Source organism: Phoca vitulina, unplaced genomic scaffold, assembly GCF_004348235.1.
Source record: "Phoca vitulina isolate PV1807 unplaced genomic scaffold, GSC_HSeal_1.0 scaffold80, whole genome shotgun sequence".
Lineage (NCBI taxonomy): Eukaryota > Metazoa > Chordata > Mammalia > Carnivora > Phocidae > Phoca > Phoca vitulina.
Window position 1 is genome coordinate 1,996,342 of NW_022589783.1, and position 24,415 is coordinate 2,020,756.

A 24,415-nucleotide genomic window follows, 5' to 3' on the forward strand; every position below is an offset into this window, starting at 1 on the left:
ATCTGGTACATAGTAGATAAAAACCAGATGGTGGTGGAGGTGACTGTTTCTGCAGAGAGACATTGTAGTTTTTTTTTTTTTTTTAAAGATGCGTAGCCTGTGCTGCACCCAAGTTTTAGACGTAGTAATGGAAGTAATCTGTCCTCAAAGGGGATTCCTTTTCACTTTGGGCATTGATTACCCCACTGGTTCTCTCTCCACCTACTTCCTTCACTAGCAGGCCCTGTTTAAAACACGCTACCCCACACCCAACAGCTGTGGGTTCCTATTGTCACTCAGTGGTTTGGCCAGAACTGTTGCTTGTGTTGGATTTCTTTTTTCCTTCCCATTCATCCATCATAGACGGACTCAATTTTACCTTTTCTTTCATTAAGATATGCAGGTGGTAGAAACTTTAAAATTCAGAGTGCTATGTTGACTTAAGAGCGTTATAAAATTGCTTAACTGCCAGGTAGATAAACTTGTGGAATCTTAGGGGAATAGAATCTTATCCAAGTATGTTTTTGATGTGTCACAAAAGTCTGAGCCTCATAAAAATGTTTCCTCAAAATCTTTTCCGTAGATGTGCTGGTTTTGTATTCTTGAACATCTTTGTGCTTCATCTTATTACTAAGTGCTGAGAGCTTTGGTGCCACATAAACTCTTACATTTTCTTTTATCTGTTATCCCTGTGAGTTGCACAGTATTGTTGTATATATTAGGTGCATTATGTAAATGACTGATGTATGATACAGAGGGAAACTAACATAACTTTAAAAGATAGTGAAAAGTTTTTATTCTGTGAAGTATCTTTGAATAGTGAAATATTTATGTTCAATTTATTCTTTTGCTATTTCTTCTCCTTTTCTATTTGGTCATGTTTTCCATTGCTTTTCCTCTTAATTATGTGCTTAATATTTTGGTGTGTCTTTCTGGATGTCTTCCTGTATGTATACTTGCATGTGTGTATACAAAAATGGGATCATACTTGTGTCAGGTTAGTTCCCCTGCTGGGAAGCACACTTTGGGGCTGGGACAAGCTTGCAGGAGGAGGTGGTTGAGAGGGTGCTCTTGGGATTGGTATGGAGGGCAGGAGGTGGGGAAGGGACTAACTGTGCAGAGAGAAGAAACCAGAAGCTTCCACGTGCCCCAGAGCTGCATGGAGTTGAGGAGAAGGCATGGCTTCCTAAGAGACAACTGTCTTCTGCTTAGGCCCCCAGGGAGCCTCAGTGGGGATAAGAGATCTTTCATGCTAACGGGGGTCTGGCCAGCACATCACAGCTTTCGCAGTAACACTTGACACTCTGCCTCCTTAGCCCTCTGCCCACCCACGCAACAGTCCATCATTTCTCACCATTTTCTTAATTTTTCTGCAGGGCTTCATAAGCTTCACTTATCAAATACTTCAAGGGATTCAGAAACATCAAAGCCGTCAGCAAATGGGCATCACAAAGCACTGTGAGATACGCAGCAGCACTCTGCCATCAAGAGACCCGGGAGCCCCAACTCCCGCCGTCCCCGTCAGTCAGAAATGACGTGCACTGACTGGGCTTCACATTTAGGGCCTGGGCCTGGCAGCGCCATTTCTTTCATAACCTCCTAAGAACTTGGCTGCTGCAGGCCTTCTTCTCATTTAACTGTGTGATGGACCCCACAGTTTCCAGCCAAACGCAGGCTCCGTAGGGCAGCACATTTCCTGTGGACACACTTGCTTGCAGCACCTGATACAGCCACCCATACGAGAATGTTAGAAAAGGCACCTTCGGGGCTTTCTAAGAATTCAGTTAAATCCCAATATATATTTTATTCAAAATGGAGAAGCTGACGTGAAAGGCATCCTTGGTACTTGGATGCGAAGTGAAGGCCCTGCAAAAATGCGGGTTTATAGATGCCATTACTCCAGTGGGTGCGTTGGAACAGTAGTGTGCAAAAGCTATTTTCACTTCCTTGAAGAAAAAGACAAAAGCGTAGTTCTGGTTTATATTTCAGAATGATACTGATTGGACTTGGAGTCAAGAGAAAAATACGAAATTCTTTTGAAAACCTGATCCGTGGTAGAACACCACGGGAATGCCTTCCACTGTACAGTGTAGTAAGCTGCATGGGAAGTCTTGTGTGCTCACACTTCTCTGACCCCTTGTGTGTGTGGGATTCAGTGTCACCTCTCCTAACATAGTTGCCAGTCGGCTACACTTGTAACTTAGATTTTGCCGTACAGGCTATCTGTACACTTGATTTTTTTTAAGCTTTTTTCCAAAAATCCCTCAGTTCCTCGTGCTCCTGTATCCATTATGGAACTACAGATGCTCTGTGGTAAACCCCTTCTGTCAGCACATTCTTCAGGCCTTGGTTACTTTTGTATATGCCGGTTTAAACCTCGGATTTATAAGAGTACCAGTTTAACACCCAGATACACAGTGTCAGCATTCATGAGGTAAGAATAGTTTTTCAGTGTTTCATGATCTGATAAATCATTCAGTTATGAAATTGTAAATAATTCTGGGGATGGCTTCTTGACTTTTAAGTCCATTGAATAAAAGCTATAAAACTGTACTCTGTGTTACCATCCACTAGGATAGAGTACTGAAAATTGTGCATGCAGAAATAAGAGATGAGCCCCTTTGCACACACTTGGTAGTTATGCGGTCTCTATAAATACGTATGTTCACATGCACTATGTGTATGGCAACAGATTGTCTGTGTTCAGACAAAAGTAAAAGAACATTTTCCTCAAATTGTTGAGTTTAAAGGGGTTTTTTTGGAGAAATTTATGAAAATCAGGCTGTATATATTTGACATAAAAAATTTCCACTTAGAGCCAAAATAATAAGAAAAGTTTATCTGTGTATTCCTAAGTTCCATTGAGTATACCTCTCCTTTATTTATACCTCTGCATTTCCTTCTGAGCTTCTCTTCCCATTAAAATACAGCCCAGTTTTAAGATAAAAGAACATTTTGTGATTCTAAACAACACTCCGTAAATACCACCAGTCTAGTATTGGTGAATCTCTCTGCATAGGATCTGCATACTGAGAAAATTAATAGAAACTGGTTGTTTCCTAATTTCACTGGTAATTACACCTATTTAAACATTAATTGCAAGCTTTGATTTTTACTGAAACTTGCTTGCAGGCAATCCATATTTTGAGCAGACTAGGTCAAGGGGAGAAGAAAAAGAAAGTTCTTTAAATAAAAGAGCATTGCTTGTAACTTACACTGGTTTCCGGGCACATCCGTAGGAAGTTCTTGGGTATTTGTAAGATGTCTGAAAATTTCTGAGTAAAATATTAAACTTTTCAATGTCTGTATCAATTCTTTGTTCATTTGAAAGTTTCTTTCCATCGGAAAACTTAGGCCAGGTTTGATTAGTAAGCAGTGAAATGTATTATAAAGTCCTACAGCTGTTACTGGGCGCGTCTTCATTGCTTTAGACAGAGGATACGCCTCACATGGAGGGACAGTTCTGAACCTTGGGTCTCAGATGCCTTTTATGGGAACAAATGCAGGTGGTTATATACTCTGCTGCATGATTACAGCCACTTCTGGGGTTCTACAAAGAGTATATTCCTGGTTACGTATACAAGAGTCTTCCTCTTGAGTGAGGGACTTAGCAAATGCATGTGCTTCTATTGGACACACACTGGAGGCTGGCTGCATGAGGCCATGACAGAAATGGGTGGCAGCACACTGAGGCCAAGCACTTGAAGTCTGGTAAGGACAGGCGCCCCTCAGGTCTTTGATTTGTTGCGGTTATTGTGCTAGTGAGGGAGGACGCAGATGGCCTGATGCCAGAGCGCCCTGTGCCCGCGGTCAGAGCGGCCCCGGGGATGGCCATTTCGTTCTCGTTGGGTGGGGGGTCTAGGTGACTGTGTGAAGTCAGACGCTCTGTTGACTCTTTGTCACCTTTGGATCAACTTTAAAGGGGCATTAGACACTGTAGTTAAAAAGTTTCTTGAGGAGACTTGGCCAATTCTTAATATTAATTGGTTCTGCAATACTTATTTTAAAATTATAAATTTTATAGGTTATAACATTTGTAATTTTTACCGACTTTTCCAAGGTATTTCTTAGATTTAGTATTTACTTAGCTTTATATATATTCTATATAAAAATAGACCTGCTCTAAAAGAAGAGACTTATGTGAGAATTGCACGCACACGCACACTCGCGCACATACAGGTCCGCTCCTTCAGTGCCACACTGAGAGACTGATTAGTGGATGAGCATGAAATCTTCTGCGTGGTTTGACTCTTGGACGTATTCAGGGCGTGTACTGTGTACACCTGCTCTTGGGCCTTGCTCTGCTGGAGCACAGTGGACCTCTCGGTGCCTCCATAACCACTTCACCTGCTACAGCAAATGCTTGCATCATTTGAAAACCCTATGTAGTTTTCTTTGTTGTTAGCACAGTATTTAATGTATAAAGGCAGAGTTCTTAAAATAATTTTTTAAAAATATGAGCATATATTCAGTACTGACTTTAAAAAAACTGGTATGATGTTACTTTTAAAATAATGTCCAGATGCACTGGTATATTACTTTTGTTTACAGTGTTTTGTTTACAGATTATTTTTTGTGTTTGTTTCTATGAGATACTTTTAGTGTGACTTTTTAAATGTCTTAGAAATTAAAATTTTACAAAAAGTGATTTCATGTTTTGGTTTATAAGCATTCAAATGTGTTTTTGTTTTGGTTTTAAATCTTAAATACCATCGTGGCTAAAACTTTAGGGTGTATGTAGGTAACTTCCATGTCAGTTTTATAAAGGGCAGTAATGGTTCTGGTGAGATGTTAGACTGAGGAAGAAGTGAATGTTTTCTCTCTCTTTTTGTTGTGGAGTTATTGGTAGATGAATTTCTTTGAACCATTTGCAGCTAAAATGTAGCATCAGCAATTGAAATCATGTGTGTCGTCTAATTGTTTGAGTTACTTAGATGTATTTGATTCTTCTAATCTTTTCCATAAAAGGACTGAGCCACGCCTACTTGTGGTCTGGGCAGCTTAATCCAGAGCTCTCAGAAGAGTAAATGGCATTGCCCTCTGGTGACTTAGACAGACAGAAGCCTTTACAGCAGTGGCTTTCCAGCTCTCTGACCACAGGAAGAAATACTGTTTACACTGTAACACACACACACACACACACACTTCTATACATGTAAACAAATACTTAACAAAGTAGTACCTACTTTTACTGTATGTGATGCGTGCTGGCATTTTCTGTTCTCTTTTTTAGAATACTAGACACAAACCACACTAATACTAATGAATGGTCAACTTTAGTTTGAAAAACGTGACTTCCGGGATCTAGTTGAAAGATGAACGAACACAAAAACTTTTTTTGGCTTTTGAATATTAGGTAAAATTCATTATTGCAAATACTACTGAAGCAAAAGTATTATCTGTGCAGATTACTTGTTGCACTGCAAAAAATGTAATTAAAATCAATAGAAATTGCTGAAACTCTAAAAATGGATTATAAAATTTCAAAACTAGGTGGTTGATCCATATTCTTGGAGGAGTAGAGCTGGGACCTAGTTTTGAAGAGAAGTTATTTAATTTCCTACTGTGTGTAATTCAATTAGGTAAAAGTGTTTTCAAGTTCAAATGTGATCAGATAGGAAATTCAGACAAAACCCAGTTATTCTTGAATGTGATTTTGGTATTCTGTTCTTCCTAAACATACTGGAGAAGTCAAGTTCACAAGTATAGGTTATGCAAAGTAGGGTAGCAGCACCCGATGTATATGATTTCTGAGGATCGATGTGAGCAGAAAGATCTTTAGTGTCTGAATGTGAGGAGGTAGAGATTTAAATATGAATCCGAGGAAGAAAGTTTTATCGGTTATTAAAAATCCCATGTGAATGTTTTAATGTCTTCTCTCTTGGAAAGCTCTTACTTACTGTAAGATAGACTGCTGACCAGCAGTGGCCTCTGAGAACCCAGGACATGCTCTAGTCTTGAGTGCTATAGCTGTTCTGTCATGCCGTGTAGCTGGTATATTATATCGAATGGCTATAAGTGCTAACAAATAGCTTTTTACATATATCTTAGCACATTGTTCTATTATTGCTTTAGAAATTAGTGGTGAAAAACTTGTCTTTTTCTGTACTCTCAGTACTGCACTTTTAGCCACCAAATGTGTGCGGGGTTTTTCTACACCAGGCTGTTCTCCCAGTTCTCTGTGGATACCACATCAGTGACCTGTAGTTTGATTTAATTCTGACACTATCTACGTGGAGTTAGTGCAGACCCTCAGTCCCCTAAGATTGGCTCCCCACCCCCACTTCAGATGCCAATCCCAAGTCCAGGCTGTCCCATGTGCTTTGACTAAGCAGCTATAAATCAGGGGTTCCCACCACCCCCTCTGGTTCAGGGACGTGCTAGAGCAGCTCTCAGAACTCTGGGACACAGTTTACTTACTAGATGACCTGTTTATTACAGGGGGTACGCCTCAGGAACACCAGGGGGAGGAGATGCACGGGACCGGGGATGGGGGTGTGCACAGGGCTTCCGTGCCTCTCCAGGGGCACCAGCCTCCCGGCACCTCCATGTGCTCGCCACCCGGAAGCTCTCTGAATCCCTTCAGTTAGGTGGATTTTTTGTTTGTTTGTTTGTTTATGGAAGCTTCACTACAAAGACATGATTGATTAAAGGATTGGCCTTAATGATTAGCTCAGCCTCCAGGCCTTCCCCACTCCCCAGAGGTCAGAAGGGTGGGACCAAAAGTAGTTGGTTCCATTGGCCATCATTAGGGGCTTTCCAAAAGACAATCCATTAGCATAAGTTCAGGTGTGGTTGAAAGGGGCTTCTTATGGATATCAAAAGATACCTTGATCTTCTTATCACTTAGGAAATGCCACAGGTTTTGGCTCTGTGCCAGGAATGGGGAGGAAGACCAAATACATATTTCTTACTATAAATTACTTGGAGGGGCCTGGTTTGGAGCAGCGACTTGCATCAGGCGACCGGGGACCACTATTTACTAGATACTCAAGTCTTGGATCAAAGACAATGCACATTTTCAAACTACTTCCAGAAAGACCCTATTGGTATATACTCTCATCAACAGCATGTGAAGATGTGTTTCTCTTGCCAACACTGGATTTTGCCAGTCTTTTACATTAGTGCCAACCTGAGAGGCAAATACTTGTTTTTCTTTGCATTTTTAATAACTATTGGGGGGAACTTAATTTTTTATCAGCTATGTGTATTTCTACTTTTGTGAATTATCATTAAATATACTTAGCCTATTTTTCTTCTGGTATTTCATAATATCTTTACTGTTTTATAAAAACTCTGTATATTATGGATTAAATGTTTGTCTTTCTGAGGTGTGTATTTTTCCTGGCTGTTTTTTAACTTGTCCACATTGGTTTTTGTACTTTTTTTTCTGTGTGGAAAATTTAAATTCTGAAGTAATCAAAATTTGCAATTTCCCATAATTTTTTGGTGTCATACTTAGACCTTCCCTACTCTAAGACTTTTAAATATATTTCCCAGTATTTTTCCTTATCTACTTGAGATATGATTCACATACTATAAAATTCACTCTTAAAGCACAGGAGTCGTTGATGTGTAGTATATTCCTGGTTGTGCAGCCATCCTCACCATATGATCCCACATCGTTTTCATTACCCCGAACCTAGCAACTTTTATGTCTTTATTTTTTTTCATAATTCATCGACACGTTATCTGGATTTATTTTGCTGAAAGGAATGAGATAATGGTTGTGCAGAGACGTCAGTGGCCACACAGCAACTATTCATGCCAGGCAGCCTAGCCCCAGTTTTATTCAGGGTGGCAGTGTGCCCAGCTTCCTGTGCAGGTGGGTGTGGCCATGGGGCTGGGGTCTGACCTGGGAGTTTATGCAGCCCATCCTGTGGGACCTCCAGAAAGGTGACTTGGAAGAAGCCAGTCAGCCAGAGAGGAAGCACCATCCCACCTCCCCTGTTCCCTCCTGCTGATGGTGCCCTGGATGGGACAGGATGTGACAGCTGGGACTCCAAGAGCCACTTCAGATTGTGAATTGCCTGTGAAGACAGCTGGAAGAGTTTGGATGCCCACTGAACGCACCGCTGCCCTGCCGCCCTCCTAGGCTTCTGCGGAGACGGCGACTCCTTGTGTAACCAGACCGCTGCATTCAGGTCTGATAGGAATGTCCGAATGCAATTCTGACCTATCCTTGACTAGTTTTATTGTTTCCCCAAATTACAGGCCAGTGTGACAGAACCATACGTTATGTTTGATTTGAGTGCTGTTTTCATGAACTAAATGTCCATAAATATTGAGCTTTTTTTCTAAATTTTATATCTTAAATTCTCTAATTAATGTATCTCATAAACTGATTTTGAAGAATATTCTCCTGTTACTGTACCAAACAAACACTAATCTTGTGTTTTGAATTAATACTTAAGTTTACACTTGACTTCCGTAGTTCTTATCAGTGACTTGTTCTGCTGTCTGGAAACCTCCAGTTAATGTGGTGACTTTACCATATACACTTGAATTATAATTTGGAAGATGTATTCTTTTAGACACATTAGCATTCACGTTGGCAAAGAAAGTTCTTATTCACAAAACATCCCAGAGACAGTTGACAAAATTTGAATAAAATGTGTAGACTAGATAACACTTCTGTATCATTGTCAATTTCTGGTTTAGATTAATTTTACTATGGCGTGTTAACATGAGGGGAAGCTGGTAAAGGGTATAGGGGAATTCTATTTTTGCAACTGTTTAATCACTTGCAAGAATTTCAAGTATTTAAAAATCCCAGAGACATTGTATAAGAAAGAACTATGCTGTAAAATAATTGTGCTCGGTTCAGAAACACGTACCTAAAAATTTTAACTCATGTGCAAAGTGCCCTTAAGGGTGGAAAGGCCAGGTACTTGCAGAGGGTGGAACAGAAAGAAGTGTGTGGTCTCAAGGGCACAAATGTCTGTGGTCCCTGACTTGCCCACCTCAGCCCTGTGAATGTGGTCTAGCTGGGCTGCATCCGGAGATGATCATCTATTCACAAAGGGCCTTGTGCTACTCCTCAGCCACCTCCAGGACAGGCTTGTACAGGCATTCTATTGATATTGTATACCAGCTTTTTTTTTTTTTTTTTTTAAGATTTTATTTATTTGACAGAGACACAGCGAGAGAGAGAGAACACAAGCAGGGGGAGTGGGAGAGGGAGAAGCAGGCCTCCCGCTGAGCAGGGAGCCGGATGCGGGGCTCGATCCCAGGACCCTGGGATCATGACCTGAGCCGAAGGCAGACGCTTAACGACTGCGCCACCCAGGCACCCCTATACCAGCTGTTTCCTTGACAAACTGTAGTGTGTGTGTTTCCACATGTAGGCCTGAGAACCTTGCAATTTTTCAACAAAACTCATGGAAAATCTGCCAAGGACAGTTGTAGTCTTTGATCTTAGGTCTTTCCCTCTCTGGGCAGAAATAGGTCATGACTTAGGCTTATGAATTTAATATTACTCCTGATTATTGGGGCTTATAGAGAACTTTATCCAGTAACACTATTGTGTGAACCAGGGATAAAATTTTAAAATTCTCACACCATTTTAGAGAAGTTAGATGTATGTCTACACCCCTGCAGAAAGCAGAAAGCAAGCATGGGATTGGGTTCAGGACACACTACTCTCACACGTGGCTCATTGGCATATTGAATATTTTAAGCTGAAGGACTTTGAGGTTTACTCTTCTTCCCTAAACCAGGTCCAAGACCCTCTTGTGAGAGATGTCCTCCCTGTACCCAGAGGAAAGGAGCATTCTCACCTCAAGGAATCCTAACTGGCCTTGCTGAGTTCCCGAGTTCCCCAGTTTCCACACTTACCTCCCATTCCTTAACCTATCGTATTTCCCCCAGCTGCCTCCTCTTCATCAGATGCAGTGGAAAGTAGGTCTGTGTCTTTGGGTCTTCATCTCTTTATGAGCCTCCCGTCTCAGCTCAAACTTCTACTAAATATATTTGTGTGCTTTTCTCCTGTTAAGCAGTCTTGGTCAGTTTAAGACCCAGCCAGGGATCCAAGAGGGTCAAGGAAGACTTTTCTTCCCCTCTGCTGTTTTTTAATACAGTTCATATTTTTGTCTTGATCCAAGATGGATCCAAACAACTGCTCTTGCTACCGAATTGTTGGCTACTGATCAGCTCTGCTAAAATTAAATTATTTGGGGTAGGTATTTCCCAACTTTAACAATCACATCCACCAAGTTACTTTGGATTATCTTAGTGAGTGGTTTTAGAAAAGCGTATGAAGAAATAGCATTATTCAAAGCCAGTTATGCTGTGGATGCTTTACTAGGATGTCATTGTGGTCATCCATCTAAAAGATAACTTTCCAAGCCCAGAATATCTTGGTTACGTTGTAGGGCGTTGATCTTCATGGCCTCCCTCCCCAGCATGTCTGTGTAGTATGTACATGGCAAGCAAGTGGCCTGGGGGCTGTGCTCAACTCAAAACATGTGATTTTGCCAGTTCAACATTTAAAAAATTTAGTCAACGTTAACAAATCACAAAAATTCCACAATACCATAGCAATTTTCGCTAAAAGCCCTAACTTCAGTGTCTTTTTTTAATTGAAATATAGTTGTCCTACAACATTCCATTAGTTTCAGATGCATAACATAATGAGTTAACATACATATATATATTGAGAAATGATCACCACCACACAGTTACACATCTTTTTTTTCTTGTGATGAGAACTTTTAAGATTTACTCTCAGCAGCTTTCAAATATGTGATACAGTATTGTTAACTGCCCTTGCCATGCTGTACATGACATCAGCGGGACTTACTTTATAACTGGAAGTTTGAACCTTTGATCACTTTCACCCATGTCGCCCACTCCCCACTCCCCATTTTAGGCAACCATCAATCTGTGTTCTCTGTATCTATGAATTTGGGTTTTTATTGTTTTTTAGGTTCTACATATAAGAGAGATCATATGGTATTTATCTTTCTCTGACTTAACTTCATTTAGCAGAATGCCTTTGAGGTCCATCCATGTCCCAAACGGCAGGATTTCCCTTTTATGTAGCTGCATAATATTTCAGTACGTATGCCACATTTATTTATCCATTCATCTATCGATGGACGCTTGGGTTATTTCCATATCTTGGCTATTGTGAATAATGCCACAGTGAACACAGGGGTGCTAATATCTTTTTGGATTAGTGTTTTCATTTTCTTTGGATAAATACACAGAAGTGTATTTGCTAAATCATACGGTAGCTCTATTTTTAACTTTTTGAGGAACCTCCATACTGTTTTCCACAGTGGCTGCACCAGTTTGCATTCCCATCAACGGCGCATCTTTTCATGTGCCTGTTGGCCGTCTGTAGGTCTTTGGGAAGATGTCTATTCAGATTTGCCCATTTCTAAATTGGATTATTTATTTTGCTATTAGCTTGTATGAGTTCTTTATATATTTGGACATTAACCCTGTAGCAGGTATATGATTCGCACACATTTTCTCCCATTCAGTAGGTTGCCTTTTCATTTTGTTGATTATGGGTTTTTTTTGTTTCTGTTGTTTTTGCTGTGCAGAAGCTTTTTTGTTTGATGCGGTCCCGCTTGTTTGATTTTGCTTTTGTTGCCTTTGCTGTTGGTGTTGAATCCAGAAAGTCATCGCCAAGACTGATGTCAGAGAGCTTACCACCTATGCAGTCTTCTAGGAATTTCATGGTTTCAGGTCTTAGGTTCGAGTCTTTAATCTATTTTGAGTTGATTTGTGTGTATGGTAAGATAGTGGTCCAGTTTCATTCTTCGGCACATGGCTGTCCAGTTTCCCAGCACCAGTTGTTGAAGAGAATGTTCTTTCCCCATTGCATATTTTTGGCTCCTTTGTCATAAATTAATTGACCAAATATGTATGGTGTGTTTGTTTCTGGGCTGTCTGTTACACTGATCTGTTTCTATGCCAATACCATATTTCTGTCAGTGTCAAGATTAAGCATCTTTTGTTTGAGAGATATTCTTTGGAAGTATTAGAAAATCTGGCAACATTAAATTCCATATTTTGGAATCGTGGCAATAATAACTGCTTTCTTCACTAATCTGTTACCTGCTTGGCTGCAAAAGCCATTTGAGTTTGCCTAATTTGCTAGAATAAGAGATCAGATCCACCTATTTGTTTGTTTGTTTGTATTTTTGTTAAAAACATTTTTTGAGTATAGCTGACACGCAGTGTTACATGAGTTTCAGGTGCACAGCATTAGCTACCGTCTGTCACCGTTGTATCATGGCCTCTGTTCCCTGTGCTGTGTTACTTAGTTATTTTACATGGAAATTCTGGTGCTGCTAGTGGCTCACCTCAGGGAGGGGTCCGGACAGCTGTCTGCAGTTCCTTCATAGGCTTTCAGTTTTCCCAGGAAGTAGTTAACTCTATTTAACATGCTGTTGTCTGTTGAGATGTATCAGTTTATGTGCAGACTGTCTTGTATGAAAGAAGCAAGCAGTCCTGGTACTTACTAGGGAGTCAATTTGAAACTGTTAACCAGTACTTATCAAAACAGCACTAGAAATGATTTCCCGACAGAATTCCATGAAGTACACACAGTCCCCCTGACAGAGACTCTGGACAGGCAGGCCCGGTGCCCCACAGAGAGCATCCCCGGTAGACTGCACCAGAGCGGGCTTCACAGAAACTGCTGTCCTTGACTGTGGTGTGGCCATCATACTGAGGAGCATTTTACAAAATCTGTCCCATGAAACTCACCACTGCATATCTGAAGGGACACCCAAGTGAGCACCATTTTGTTGTGTCGTATAATTCTGTCTTTATGGTAAACGTCATGTCTGAGGATGAGCAGTGGTTGTCCATGAGGTGGGAGTACGTACCCGTGTGAATGGCATGCTCCCCTGCAGCAAGGCCTGGACCCCCGTGATGCTAAAGGGCAGCCTGGAAGCATGCGGCCTTGGCATGGGCACTCAGGCAGATCTGAAGGGGCAGTGGCAGCAAGATGTCAGCTCACTAACTCCTCACAGTCAGTTCTCTTGAAATGAGACCTGTAGGATGCTCCTCCATGGCCACCCCAATTACCAATTCAAAGAACAGAAGAGAGGAGACACTTCTCAAAAAAAAAAAAAAGAGTAGTCATTCTTTCCTGAACACTTGCCTTATTTTTAACTCGTGGACATGATGCATTGTGTAACAGACATGAGTGGAAGCTCAGAACCAAACGTACATTGCTCCCAAAGCAAGTGCACGTGGGTGTTTGTGCCGTGTAGCTCAGCCTCCTTCCTTCCCCTCTTTGTTTCCACTCTTGTTGCTTTCTCTTCTTTGGTTCTACCTGAGTTTGTGCTTTCTTGTATTCATCAGAACTCTTTGGTTGCAGGTGCCAGAAACCAAATTCACAAAGCTCAGGGAACATATCTGGATGTTACTCACAGTTTGGAGCCGAGCCCAGCCGAGCCCACTGCAGACCAGCCAGCCCCCATCCAACAAACAGGAAATAAGTGCTTGTTGTTGCAAGCATTATTACAGCAACAGGACTGATTAATCCTCTTCCCTGATCCCAAGAATTTACTAATCAGAATGGTAATAAACCAGTTACCCAACCACTGGGAATGTAAACATGATTATGATGATGGATTTAAGTAGAATCACAGAATTTTCCTTTCCCACATCCTTCACTGATGCCCCACTTTCTGGGGACCCAACTTTCTCTTGGTCAGTGACCCAGTTTTTATACAAGAGACCTGAGGCTGTGCTGTAATCGTGTGGAAGTCTGCATGGTTTTTGTGATTTGACCTGAAAGTGTGTCGTCATCGTCAAACTGTCCAGAGAAGTGGCTACTCCACTGAAGTCCTTGTTTATTGTTCTGTGGTCAAGACTTGGGTCTCCCCAAGCCTTTGATGGGAATGCCATTCCAGAAGGCTTTTCAATAAGAAAATGACCTGATGTGACATTGATTGTCACAGCTGCCTGAGACTCATCCCGGAGCACTCATGAGATTTTCACTGCCCCATCCCCAGTGAGGACCAATTCCAGATGCCATCCCCACTGATTTTCCTGAGTGTCTGCTGCCTACAACTCACTAACTCCTATGTCAAGTAAAGTACTTGGTTGCACAGAGCAGAAATGGATTCTGCCCACTTAAGCAGGAAAAAAGTTTACTGGAAGGATATGTAGCAGCACAGATATCAGTGGGAAAGCTTGAGAAATGGGTTCAGAAGGAAGGCAGGAATGCAGGCAGTCTCGGCAGCCAGACCCAGGTCATCGTGCCCAGGAACAAGTGTTGGGAGGTGGCCACACGCGGTCCTCAGTGGACCTGTCACATCGCACGAGTGACCCATGCAACCTTGGACTCTCCCTCCAGGTTCCAAGATTGGGGCAGTAGGATCAGACTGCCCAGGCGTTGTTCACACGGCTCTGCTCTCCTGTCAGGGCACGGAGAGAGAAACGTCTGCCTCATTGGCCTTCTGAATGGACGCCTGAGGTCTGTGAGCAGCTTCCCTCTGCTGCCTCAGGACAGAAGTGCTTCCTTCTCGTGCAGAGCACTCTGAGTTAGAGCTGCCCCCCCACCCGCCCCCCCATCCATAGTCCTGAGCAGATGATCCTCCTGACAGGTCATCAGAAGACCAGTAGTACGACTTGATGCATCACAGGGCCGACATCATTCACCTCCTTCACCTTGTCATGTAGGCATTTTACCTTACAACTTCCTCATTACCAGAAGGTGAGTACAGCACAGTAAGATATTTTGAGAGAGAGACCATGTTCACATGACTTTTATTAGAGGATGTTCTATTTATTATTATTAATTCCTTACTGCAGCCTAATTTATAAATTAATCTTTATCATGGGTATGTATGTATAGGAGAAAATGTAGTAGAAAAATAGGGTTTGGTCCCCATATGCAGTTTCCTGCATCCACTGGGGGTCTTGGAACACATCTCCTATGGATGAGGGGGGACGATTGTGACAAATTTTGGGCAAACAAATTTATCTTGTCCAAATTTTGCAATGGGATATTCCATCATTTAAAAAATGAGCACAGCCCAGTATATGTGTATGTATTCATAAGTGATATGTGTGTATACAGCTATTTTTAAATAAAACATACCAGATCAGCATTTGAAAAGGATGAGATTAAAAAAATAGGAACACATATTTTACTTCTCTCCATAAGATATCAGGATTGCCCTACACCCTTGACGTGCATGTACCTGGGCTTGGTGACCTGCATCTTTTTCCTCCCGGGTTCTCACTCACTGGCTCTGCCCCGTCGTTAGCTGTGACTGCAGGGTTTGTGCGCCCGTTTGCCCAAGCATGGGCCTTAAAACATCTCTGCTCTTCCCCAGCAATGAGAACCCCCCCGACTCGGGGCAGAGGAGCCAATTAGAGCAGCCCCTCAGCCCCCAGCCCTCAGCCCATTGCCCATGGGCTGTGGGGCTCAGAAATGCCAGGCTTCCCCGTGAGCCACTGAAATGTGGGGCCTTACCTGCTACAGCAGCCAGGCACCCCACCTACACAGCCGTCCTTTGTTACTGTAGACAACCAAGCTTCCGGGGAGAGTAAACCAGAGTCAGATGCTTCCTATCAAAGCGGTTTCATGCATTTCTTCTTCACATACAAACTAAAATAGTATGGCTCTAAGTCATTAAAATGTGATTTGCCATCTTCTGATGTTGAATACCACTGAATATTCTATTTTCATACTTTGGGTTTACATATTTGAAGTGCTGAAGTATAATAGTAATTTATCCCATAGAAATAAAGCAATTACTGCAAAACAAATATTAGGAATGGCCGAGGGCCCAAGACAATCTGAAGGCTGTTTTTAGGTGAGCAGCTTGTTGGTCAGACCCCAGCTGAACCTAGGTGGGTGCACAGGGGAGCACGGGAACAGCAGGCCCCCAGCTGCCAGTTGGAGCCGCGTGGAAATAGGCCAGTTAATCAGACGACCGTGAAGGAAAGGGAGCGATTCTGCTGTTCGGAGCAATCCCAACTGATCAACTAGAAGCATAGCAAGTCACTAAATTACAGAACCTCTGAGACTCAAGTTTTTATCCATTACTCACTTATTTCAACTGATTAAACTCATCAATTTGAAATTTTTATAAACTAAAGACTAAAACTGGATAGGTTGTCAGCTTTTAAAATATATTTAGGGTTCCTATGTACAACTACTAAGAGTATATTTCATTGGGGAGCAGATTACACTGGAGCACTTAACCCCAAACTCATACAGTTTGTACAAAATTGAGGTAAATCCCCCCCCCACCACCACCCGGGAGTGATAGAATTTTTCCTGACTGTGAATTCAACATGCAAGAATTTTCTTTTGATAGCCAGAGCGGCAGAGGGGACAAGCATGGAAAGGAGAACTGTCCCCCAGTGAGAACTCCTCCAGAGCAAGGAGACACGTGTGGTGGAACACATGTGAGCAGGACAGGAGGACTACCTCCCGGGGAGCCTGGCCGCAGCGCGTCTCCGATGGGTCCTGGTGACCGTCACTGCTGGCTGGGAGCGGGGTGAGGCAGATGGGGCACTCAGAGGTCTCCCGGTGCAGGGCCTGTGGGACAGGAGAGGATGTGAGCTGTCGTGCAGGCAGTAGCTCTGTCATGATGGAGAGCGTCCCAAATTTAAGTGAGAACTGTATGTACCAAGAGACATGGCCCTTCTAGAGATGAAGTTTCATCCTGTGTTATAATAACACTAATTGTACATGTACTGTTAGTCTGTGGAACATGGAAAGGGAGAGTAACCTGCTTGTGACAAGCAGTTTTAAAACAAACAAAAATACTTTATAAAATGCTGAACATTAATGGTATAGATTTCCTTTTAGTTGAGCAATAGAGAGTGGTCTTTTTCAAAATCCTTGACCTTATATAGCTGCTAAACTTCTTTATAAATTTTCGTATTTTAATGATTTTTTGAGTAAGTTTTTCCTCTGTTGAATTCTGAGTCTCCCCTTTTCCTGAGGTGCTAGAGATGCCAGAGGGGGGCAGGCTAGGGCTTGAGGGAAAACCAGGAAGCTAACACGTGGGGTGGGCTTTTCCCTTTGGTGTTTTCATTATTCACAAAAAGGCGTCATCGAAGCAGTGTCCAATGGAAGGGCCTTGGCCTCACCCCAGCCTGGATGACAAAGGTTCAGGGTACAGGCACAGCCAGGGCAGAAAGCTCCGCACCACAGGGTCCCCAGGTCTCCCCTCTAATGTCTCCCAGACTCCTGGGGGCTGCTGCTTCCAGTGAGTGACCCACACCTACCTGGATCTGGATCTTCTCCCAGTCTTCTTCTGTGAGCTCATGGCCACACCTGTCCTCCAGCTGCTGAAGAACACTTCGGTTTATGGCCAGGCAGTGGTCGATTTCCCGGAAGAGGTCCTCTATGTCTGTGCTGTAGGAGCACAGTATGCGGTGATTGATCTCTGTGAACTGGAGAGGACATGGGAGGCAGTGCATTAACATGCCCCGGTGGAGGGGGGATTCTACCTGTAGGTGCAAGGGAAGTGCCTTCGTGGGTCCTGATCACCTTTTTTACTAACTTTCCTCAGGTCTCTACCTTTGAAGAAGACTTTTTGGGGAAACAGACATATGCATGTTTACCTAATAGAGCCATGTCCAGATAGTTGATGCAAAGAGATTCAAAAGGTCCACCTGGTTTAAGTCTTGGTGGTTAACAAGAAATACATTGTAATTAAAAGTTGAGAGCTAATAAAAGGGAAAGGGAAGTGGAGAGGAGAAAGGGATTATCACCCTGCTGTGGCAGCGTGGATTCTGATCTGTAAGCAGGGTGCTCACTGCGTGCAGCCACAGTGCCCCGAGCTCTTGCCCAGCCAGGGAACCAGCACTCTTCCCGTCCCCTTGCTTGCCAGCTGGCTTCCCAGTGTGGCTGCAGATTATGAACAATCATCTTAGTGTGACCATAAACAAACAAACAAGGAAATCTAAGATTATCCCCATCTTTTAAACTAGTGATTCATTCTGCTTTTCTCAGCAAGCCCTAAAATCGTAACTTGAAAACTCCCATTGCCTAAGGACCTTAAAAATCCCTTTATGGGAGGTAATCAATTTATGGACACTTGTATGGCCCCTTGCTACAGAACAGATCTTTAGGATTTATTTTAAAATTGTTTCCCTTGCCAATCCACCATAATGGAGGCAGCATATTACATTTTACCTCAAACTTTTAAAAAGTTTGCTCGAAAAGTACTGTCCTTAAATAGAGTTCTCTAATGCCCTCCCCCCCAGTTCTTTTTATAAAGTACTACTTTTTTTTATAAAGTACTACATTTTTTTATATAAAAGGATTTAGAGAAACACAGTGATCTTAGGCAAACGATTTAGCTGGTTGTGGGTTGGTGTGTTTTCCCTCCTGATGACACAAGCTGGAACTGCCAGGGTGAGGCAGAGTTATTGCAGACTCTCGGCTACAGCGCAGGGATTCACAGTGAGAATTCGCTCATATCTGATTAGCAAAATGGAACATGCCTACATCATGTAGAAGTCACAGTTGCTAACTGCAAAGTGGCTTAATATGGTATCCTTCACTCTCTTTTCGTCCCCCGGACTCTATTTGGTCTGTGCTCTGATTTGGAAATATTTACTGTGTGATTCTCCCTGGTTTCTCCAAAGATGCTATTGCTTCTTTTCAAAAAGGAAAAAGGCCTACAATTATTGGTTTATTAGAAATTTAACACATCTAAATCTTTAGTAGGGGTTTTATTAAGACAGTTATTGTTTTGTTAGTGTCTTGGTTACAGTTCTACAGGTTTTAGATGGTTTGCCCATCTTGCCATAAGTCCTGCATGAACAGGAACAAACACGTTAGGAGCAATGCCTAGATAGAAAAGTGATTTTGTGATTACAAAGGGCTTCAAGAGTCCAGAAGTCAATCTCCTTAGATGGGCTTGGAAGGAAGAATAGTTTCATGGTTTTCAGTTAGGTTCTAAAGATCTGGATTATCAGAGAAAAGGCAATCATAGTTGAGGAATTCTTTTGAGAAAAGACTGGAAACAGCTAGGGCATTGGGTGGGGGCAGAGTGAATGGTTTTTATTAAAGAGTTTTTGGGAAGAACCCTCAGCACTGTTGGTGGGAATGTAGATTGGGACAGCCGTTGTGGAAAACAGTATAGAGATTTCTCAAAAAATTGGAACTACCATATGATCTAATAGTTTGAGTACTGGGTATTTGCCCAGAAAACACTAATTTGAAAAGATACATGCATTGTTTATGTTTATTACAGCATTGTTTATAATAGCCAAGATATGGAAGCAGCTCAAGTGTCCATCCATAGATAAATGGATAAAGAAGATGTGGTACACACACACACACACACACACACACACACACACACACACACAGGAATATTACACAGCCATAAAAAGGATGAGATTGTGCCATTTGAGACAACATGGATGGACCTAGAGACTATTATGCTAAGTGAGATAAGTCAGACTGAGAAAGACAGTTACCATATGATTTTATTCATGTGTGTAATCTAAAAAAATTAATAAACGAAAAGCAGAAACAGACCCATAAATACAGAGAACAGATGGCTGCCCGAGGGAAGGAGGGTGGGGAGATGGGCAAAGTGGGTGAAGGGCTGTGGGAGAGACAGGCTTCCAGTTACGGACGAACGAGTCCCGGGGGCGAAAGGCACTGGTGGGGTAACAGTGTCGTGTGGTGACGGATCGGGGCGCGCTTGTGGTGAGCACAGCGTGCTGCATAGACCTGTGAGTCACTCGGCTGCACATCTGAAACTAACGTAACACTGTGTGTCAACTATATTCAAATTAAAAAGAGTTTTGGGGATGGACTGTATTATTTTTCTTTATCTTTTCAAAATAATGTGATACACTTAGAAAAACTCCTTTCAGTATCATTGTTTTTAGAACTTTCTAAATGTAAGAGCTAGTTACTCTAGATCATCCCTGTCCAAAAGAAATGTAATATGAGCCACATCTGTAATCCTAAAACTTGTAGAAGGCACATTTAAAAAAATTTTTTAAAGGTGAAATTAATTTTAATATTTTACTTAACCCAACATATCCAAAATATTATCATTTCAAAATATTGTCAACTGAATAAACTATAAATGAGATATTTTATTCTTTTTTTCCTGTCAAGTCTTTGAGATCCTGTGTGTCTCTAGCCTGTTTCGATTTGGACTGGCCTCACTTCAAGAACTCGACAGGCACCTGCGGCTTGTGGCTGGTGGCTCACGCGGACATTACTGCACGATCCGATCGTCGGAGGGCGACCACGGCACCTGAGGCACGGAGACGCCGCTCAGCCAGGGTCGCGCCAGGGGCTCCTTTGTTGAACATCTGAAGACTGACGTAAATAGCTACGGAATCATCTGTTCCAAGGGCTGTGGTGGCTGTCACCTTCTTACTCTCTTGCTGGTCCTTCCCCAGCACAGAGCTCTCTATAGAAGTTGGCATCGCGTCCAGAAACACCACAGTCCCACTCCTCCCATGCTAGGCGGGGCCACGTGACATAGCTGTTCCAAATGGAAGTGGGGTCTCCGGCCTGGGCACACAGGTCTCTGCCCCCCCCCCCCAGGGACGGCACAGAGAAAGGCTGCAGGGGACAGTGGCTGCATCCTACAGGGTGGCATGCTGCCCTCGTGGGTGGGACCAAAGCTCCTACTTTGAGTCATCGGAATTTGGGGGTCGTTTGCTCCAGCAGTTAGAAGTGTCCTGATTGAGTGATCACACCTGTCTCATGTTGTTGGGCTTGGTGATGTGAACGAAACCTATCAGAACCCAGAGACAATTAGATGAGTGATGATGTAGGACTTTACAGCTCTCAAGTATTCTAGCCTGCTGGCCAGCTCTCATGTGTGTCTTTTGTTTGTTTGTTTTTATGTGGACCCAGCTGGCAGAACAGAGTATGTAAGTCCCCTCCAGAGGTCCTGCTCCAAGGCCAGACCCCAGAAGGTGCCTTCAGGGATGAAGTGTACCCTTCCGCTTCTTACTCCCCTAAGAAGACATGGACACACACAGGAAGGGAGGGCAGCTGTGGTGAGTGCGCCCTTGCTGGCCTTTGTCCCCGGCTGGTACAGGATGACTGCTGGGTTTCAGGGAGAGGCGATGCTGGGACATGACAGGCGCCCACGCGGCTGGTGGTTGGGGTTTTCATGGTGTGTGTGGGAATCTTCCAGGCACCTGTGTTTTGGGGGTTTGTTTGCAGTTGTGTTTTAGCCATACACATGCCCCCCAACTTACAGTAGTTTGACTCACAATTTTTCGACCTCACGATGGTGCGAAAGCGATACACACTCAGCAGAAACTGTGCTCCGAGTTCTGAATGTGGATCTCTTCCCGGGCTAGCGATGCGCGGTCTGATCCTCCCCCTGTGATGCCGGGCGGGGGCCGCAGCTCCCAGCTGCCATGCGATCGCGAGGGGCCACGGCCGATACACCGACAGCTGTCTGCACCCACACAGCCGTCCCGTCCGTCACTTTCAGGACAGCGTGCCGTGTATTCCAGGAGATATTCGACACTTTAGTGTCAAATAGCCTTCGTGTTACATGACTTTGCCCAACTGTGGGCTAATGTGAGCGCCCTGAGCACACTTAAAGTGGGCTGGGCTACGCTGTGACGTTCGGTAGGTTAGGTGTGTGAAATGCATTTTTGACTTAATGATATTTTTGATTTATGATGGGTTTATCAGGACCTAGTGCCATCCTAAGTCAAGGAACATTTGTATTTAGAGGCTTGGAGGAAGATGCTCTTCTGTTATGAATCAAATTCTATTTCACGCTGACCCTAATTGTAATTGCCGGGCAGCTGGAGCTTAATTTAGGTTCTTCAACTGACAGTGTATCCTAGGGCTTTGATTTTAATTTTCTTTGTTCTTTGGCTCTTCAACTATTTGATAATCTCTAAACAAATGATTGAGAGAAGAGTTCCCTACTGTGTAAAACGGAGAATTCCTTGGAAATCTGTATGATGGCCATCTGATTCATGTTTCATGATCCATGTGCTCTGTGAGTTTTCTTGACATGAGAGCGATTTCCCATATATACATGGAATGGAATATAAGATCTTTTCTTCCTTCAAAATTATGCCTCAGAAAAAAGGGGTCACATTCTATTCCAGACCTTACAAAGGATTTCGGGTTATGAGGCATATTCTGAAATGTTTTCTGGACACAGAAGTGCTGTTTGGAGAACATGCAAGAGTGTGAATGACTGACTTGGAGGCACATTCTCAACGGTGGTGCTGGGACCAGCGGCCTTGGCATCCCCTGCGAGCTTGTTAGAAATGCTGATTCCCAGCCATGCCTCAGATCTGCTGGGTCAGAACCTGGGGACTCTGATCGTTGCTCAAGTTTGAGAACTGCTATTGCAGAATTCACCTGCTTGATTTTAAGAGTCAAAGTTACTTACCACGGCTTTCATCACCCTTCCTGGGGGTGTGACCTCCCAACTCCAGGTGTTAGGTATCACTGTGAGCTTTCAGAGGTCCCTTAGAGAGCAAGAGAATAACTGTGGAGGCTCGCGCGTGCGCACACACGCTTATGTTATATTAACGGATACGTTGTATGTGATAATAGATCTGTGTATGCCCGGATGACTGCAGGAATCCCGACTGTTCTGACATGTGGATGAGTTCTTGCAGCTTGAGATAAAGCACCTTAGATGGAAACATAGCTGATATGCTCTGAACAGCTGTGTTTGGTGACTCCCCAGGGGCCCTGGTGAGGCCCTAAGTGTCACCTCACCCAGGCGCGTCTCCTCCTGCCTTCACTGGGGCTGTTGGCACATGCCTCGTTGCCTTTATTACTATGGACTTGGCGGCTGGGAGTGCTGGGCCTCATGCTGTTACACCCTGTGGTGTTTGTCAAGGGTTCCCACTCCATCTTAGCATTTCTCGAGGGCTTAGGATGTGCGTGACCATGGCAGGCGCTTTGGTGCTTGCGGAAAACCTGGGCTTGCCAGCTTTTGCAGATGCAGCCAGTAAATCGGGGGAGGATGGGTCTTAATGCTCAGTGTGCCAATCTGAATGCTAATTGGTGTCATACAGCAAAACAGAAATACATGCTCAGGATATGTTATAATACGTGAGAATTATAAACTAATTCTAGACTCAAATGTTTGATTCTGCAAAAGATACCTAGTATAGAAGAAACAAATATTGCTTTAGTCCTATTCCACAAGTTTTGATACGTATTTTGCTGTTAATTCAATTCAAAATATTTTCTAGTTTCCATTATCATGTTTTCTTTACCAACAGGTTATTTAGAACTGTTTCTGAATTTCCAAATGTGTGAGATATTTCTAGTTATTTAAAAATTATTTTAAATTTCTAGCGTAAGTACACTGTGGTCAGAGACCATGCTCTACACATTTTAACTCCTTACGGTGTGATGAGAATGTTTACGGGCTGTGTTTGTATTGTGGAAGAGCCGTGTGCGCTCCAGTTCCTGGTAGGCGTGCTGTGTGTCCTGCTCCCCGGTGCCTTGGCTTCATGTGTGTTTGCTCTGATGTCAGTATCCCGTCTTTCCCTGTGTCGAGTTTTCTGTGTGCGTATCTATGCGTATATCATACACACGTCATTCTTCTTTTCATGCATAAGAGTCTCTTCTGAGTGACCCGCAGCTGGGCTTGTTCTCACTGGCACGTTCAGTCTGGAGATTGCTCGGTGTGTTCCCGTTCTGAGTTTTCTAGTTGTCCTTCTGCTCTTTTCTTCAGTGGAAATTTCTATCTCTAGTTTTCTCTCTACTAATTTGAAGGTTAAAACTCCATTTCAGTTCTTTTAGCGGTTACCTTGGGAATGCATATTGAAATTATTAACGTCGAAAGTCCATCAGAATTTCCTCTTCTCACATAAGCAAGGATCCTGGAGCGCCTGACCGGGATAGTCTCCTGGAGGTACGTCAGTCTGGTGCGGTCAGGCTCTTTTCCCTCTCCTTTAACCCTGGAAGACATCAGTAGTCTTGCTTTACAGTCAGTGCCAATTCGATTTATTCACGTTTTTACCACTTTCTGTGCACTTCACCCCTTCTTGCTTCTTAGAATCTGGGATCATTTTCTTTCTTCATGAAAGGCATCTTTCAGAATTTCCTTTAGTGGAGACATTTTAGTGACATTCTTCCCATTTTTCTCTGAAATTGTCTTTCTTTTGCCTCTGTTTTTTTTCTTTTTTTTAAGTAGTCTCAATGCCCAGCGTGGGCCTTGAACTCACGACCCTGAGATCAGGAGTGGCACGCTCCTCTGACTGAGCCAGCCACGCACCCCTTGCCTCTGTTCCTGACTGGAATTTTCATTTGGTACATGTAGAATTCCAGGCTGGCTGAGATGTCATGCTCAGTCCTCTGGCTTCTGCTGTTACTGCCAGCAAATCTGCAGCTTCACTAGACATGCCTTTCTTTCTTTCTTTCTTCCTTCCTTTCTTTCCTTTCCTTCCTTTCCTTCCTTTCCTTTCCTTTCCTTTCCTTTCCTTTCCTTTCCTTTCCTTTCCTTTCCTTTCC

General features: G+C 43.1%; 2 protein-coding genes across 4 annotated transcripts in view; one reads left to right on the plus strand and one right to left on the minus strand.

Annotated features, from left to right (window-relative positions):
• Positions 1-9,067, plus strand: part of LMBR1 (limb development membrane protein 1) — a 164,159-nt gene extending 155,092 nt beyond the window's left edge. For 2 of the 3 annotated variants that reach the window (XM_032394415.1, XM_032394414.1), the window contains one exon: positions 1,356-1,441. In XM_032394415.1, the coding sequence (XP_032250306.1) occupies positions 1,356-1,441 (86 nt within the window). Of the gene's footprint in view, positions 1-1,355 lie in introns of all 3 variants that reach the window. The other variant, XM_032394413.1, reaches the window with a different exon arrangement.
• A 5,926-nt stretch (positions 9,068-14,993) lies between these two features.
• Positions 14,994-24,415, minus strand: part of RNF32 (ring finger protein 32) — a 44,266-nt gene continuing 34,844 nt past the window's right edge. Inside the window, exons 7-8 of the mRNA XM_032394420.1 lie at positions 17,200-17,367; positions 14,994-16,504 (exon numbers count right to left, since the gene is read on the minus strand). Coding sequence (XP_032250311.1) covers positions 16,253-16,504; positions 17,200-17,367 — 420 coding nt within the window. The 3' untranslated portion in view covers positions 14,994-16,252. The remainder of the gene's footprint in view (positions 16,505-17,199; positions 17,368-24,415) is intronic.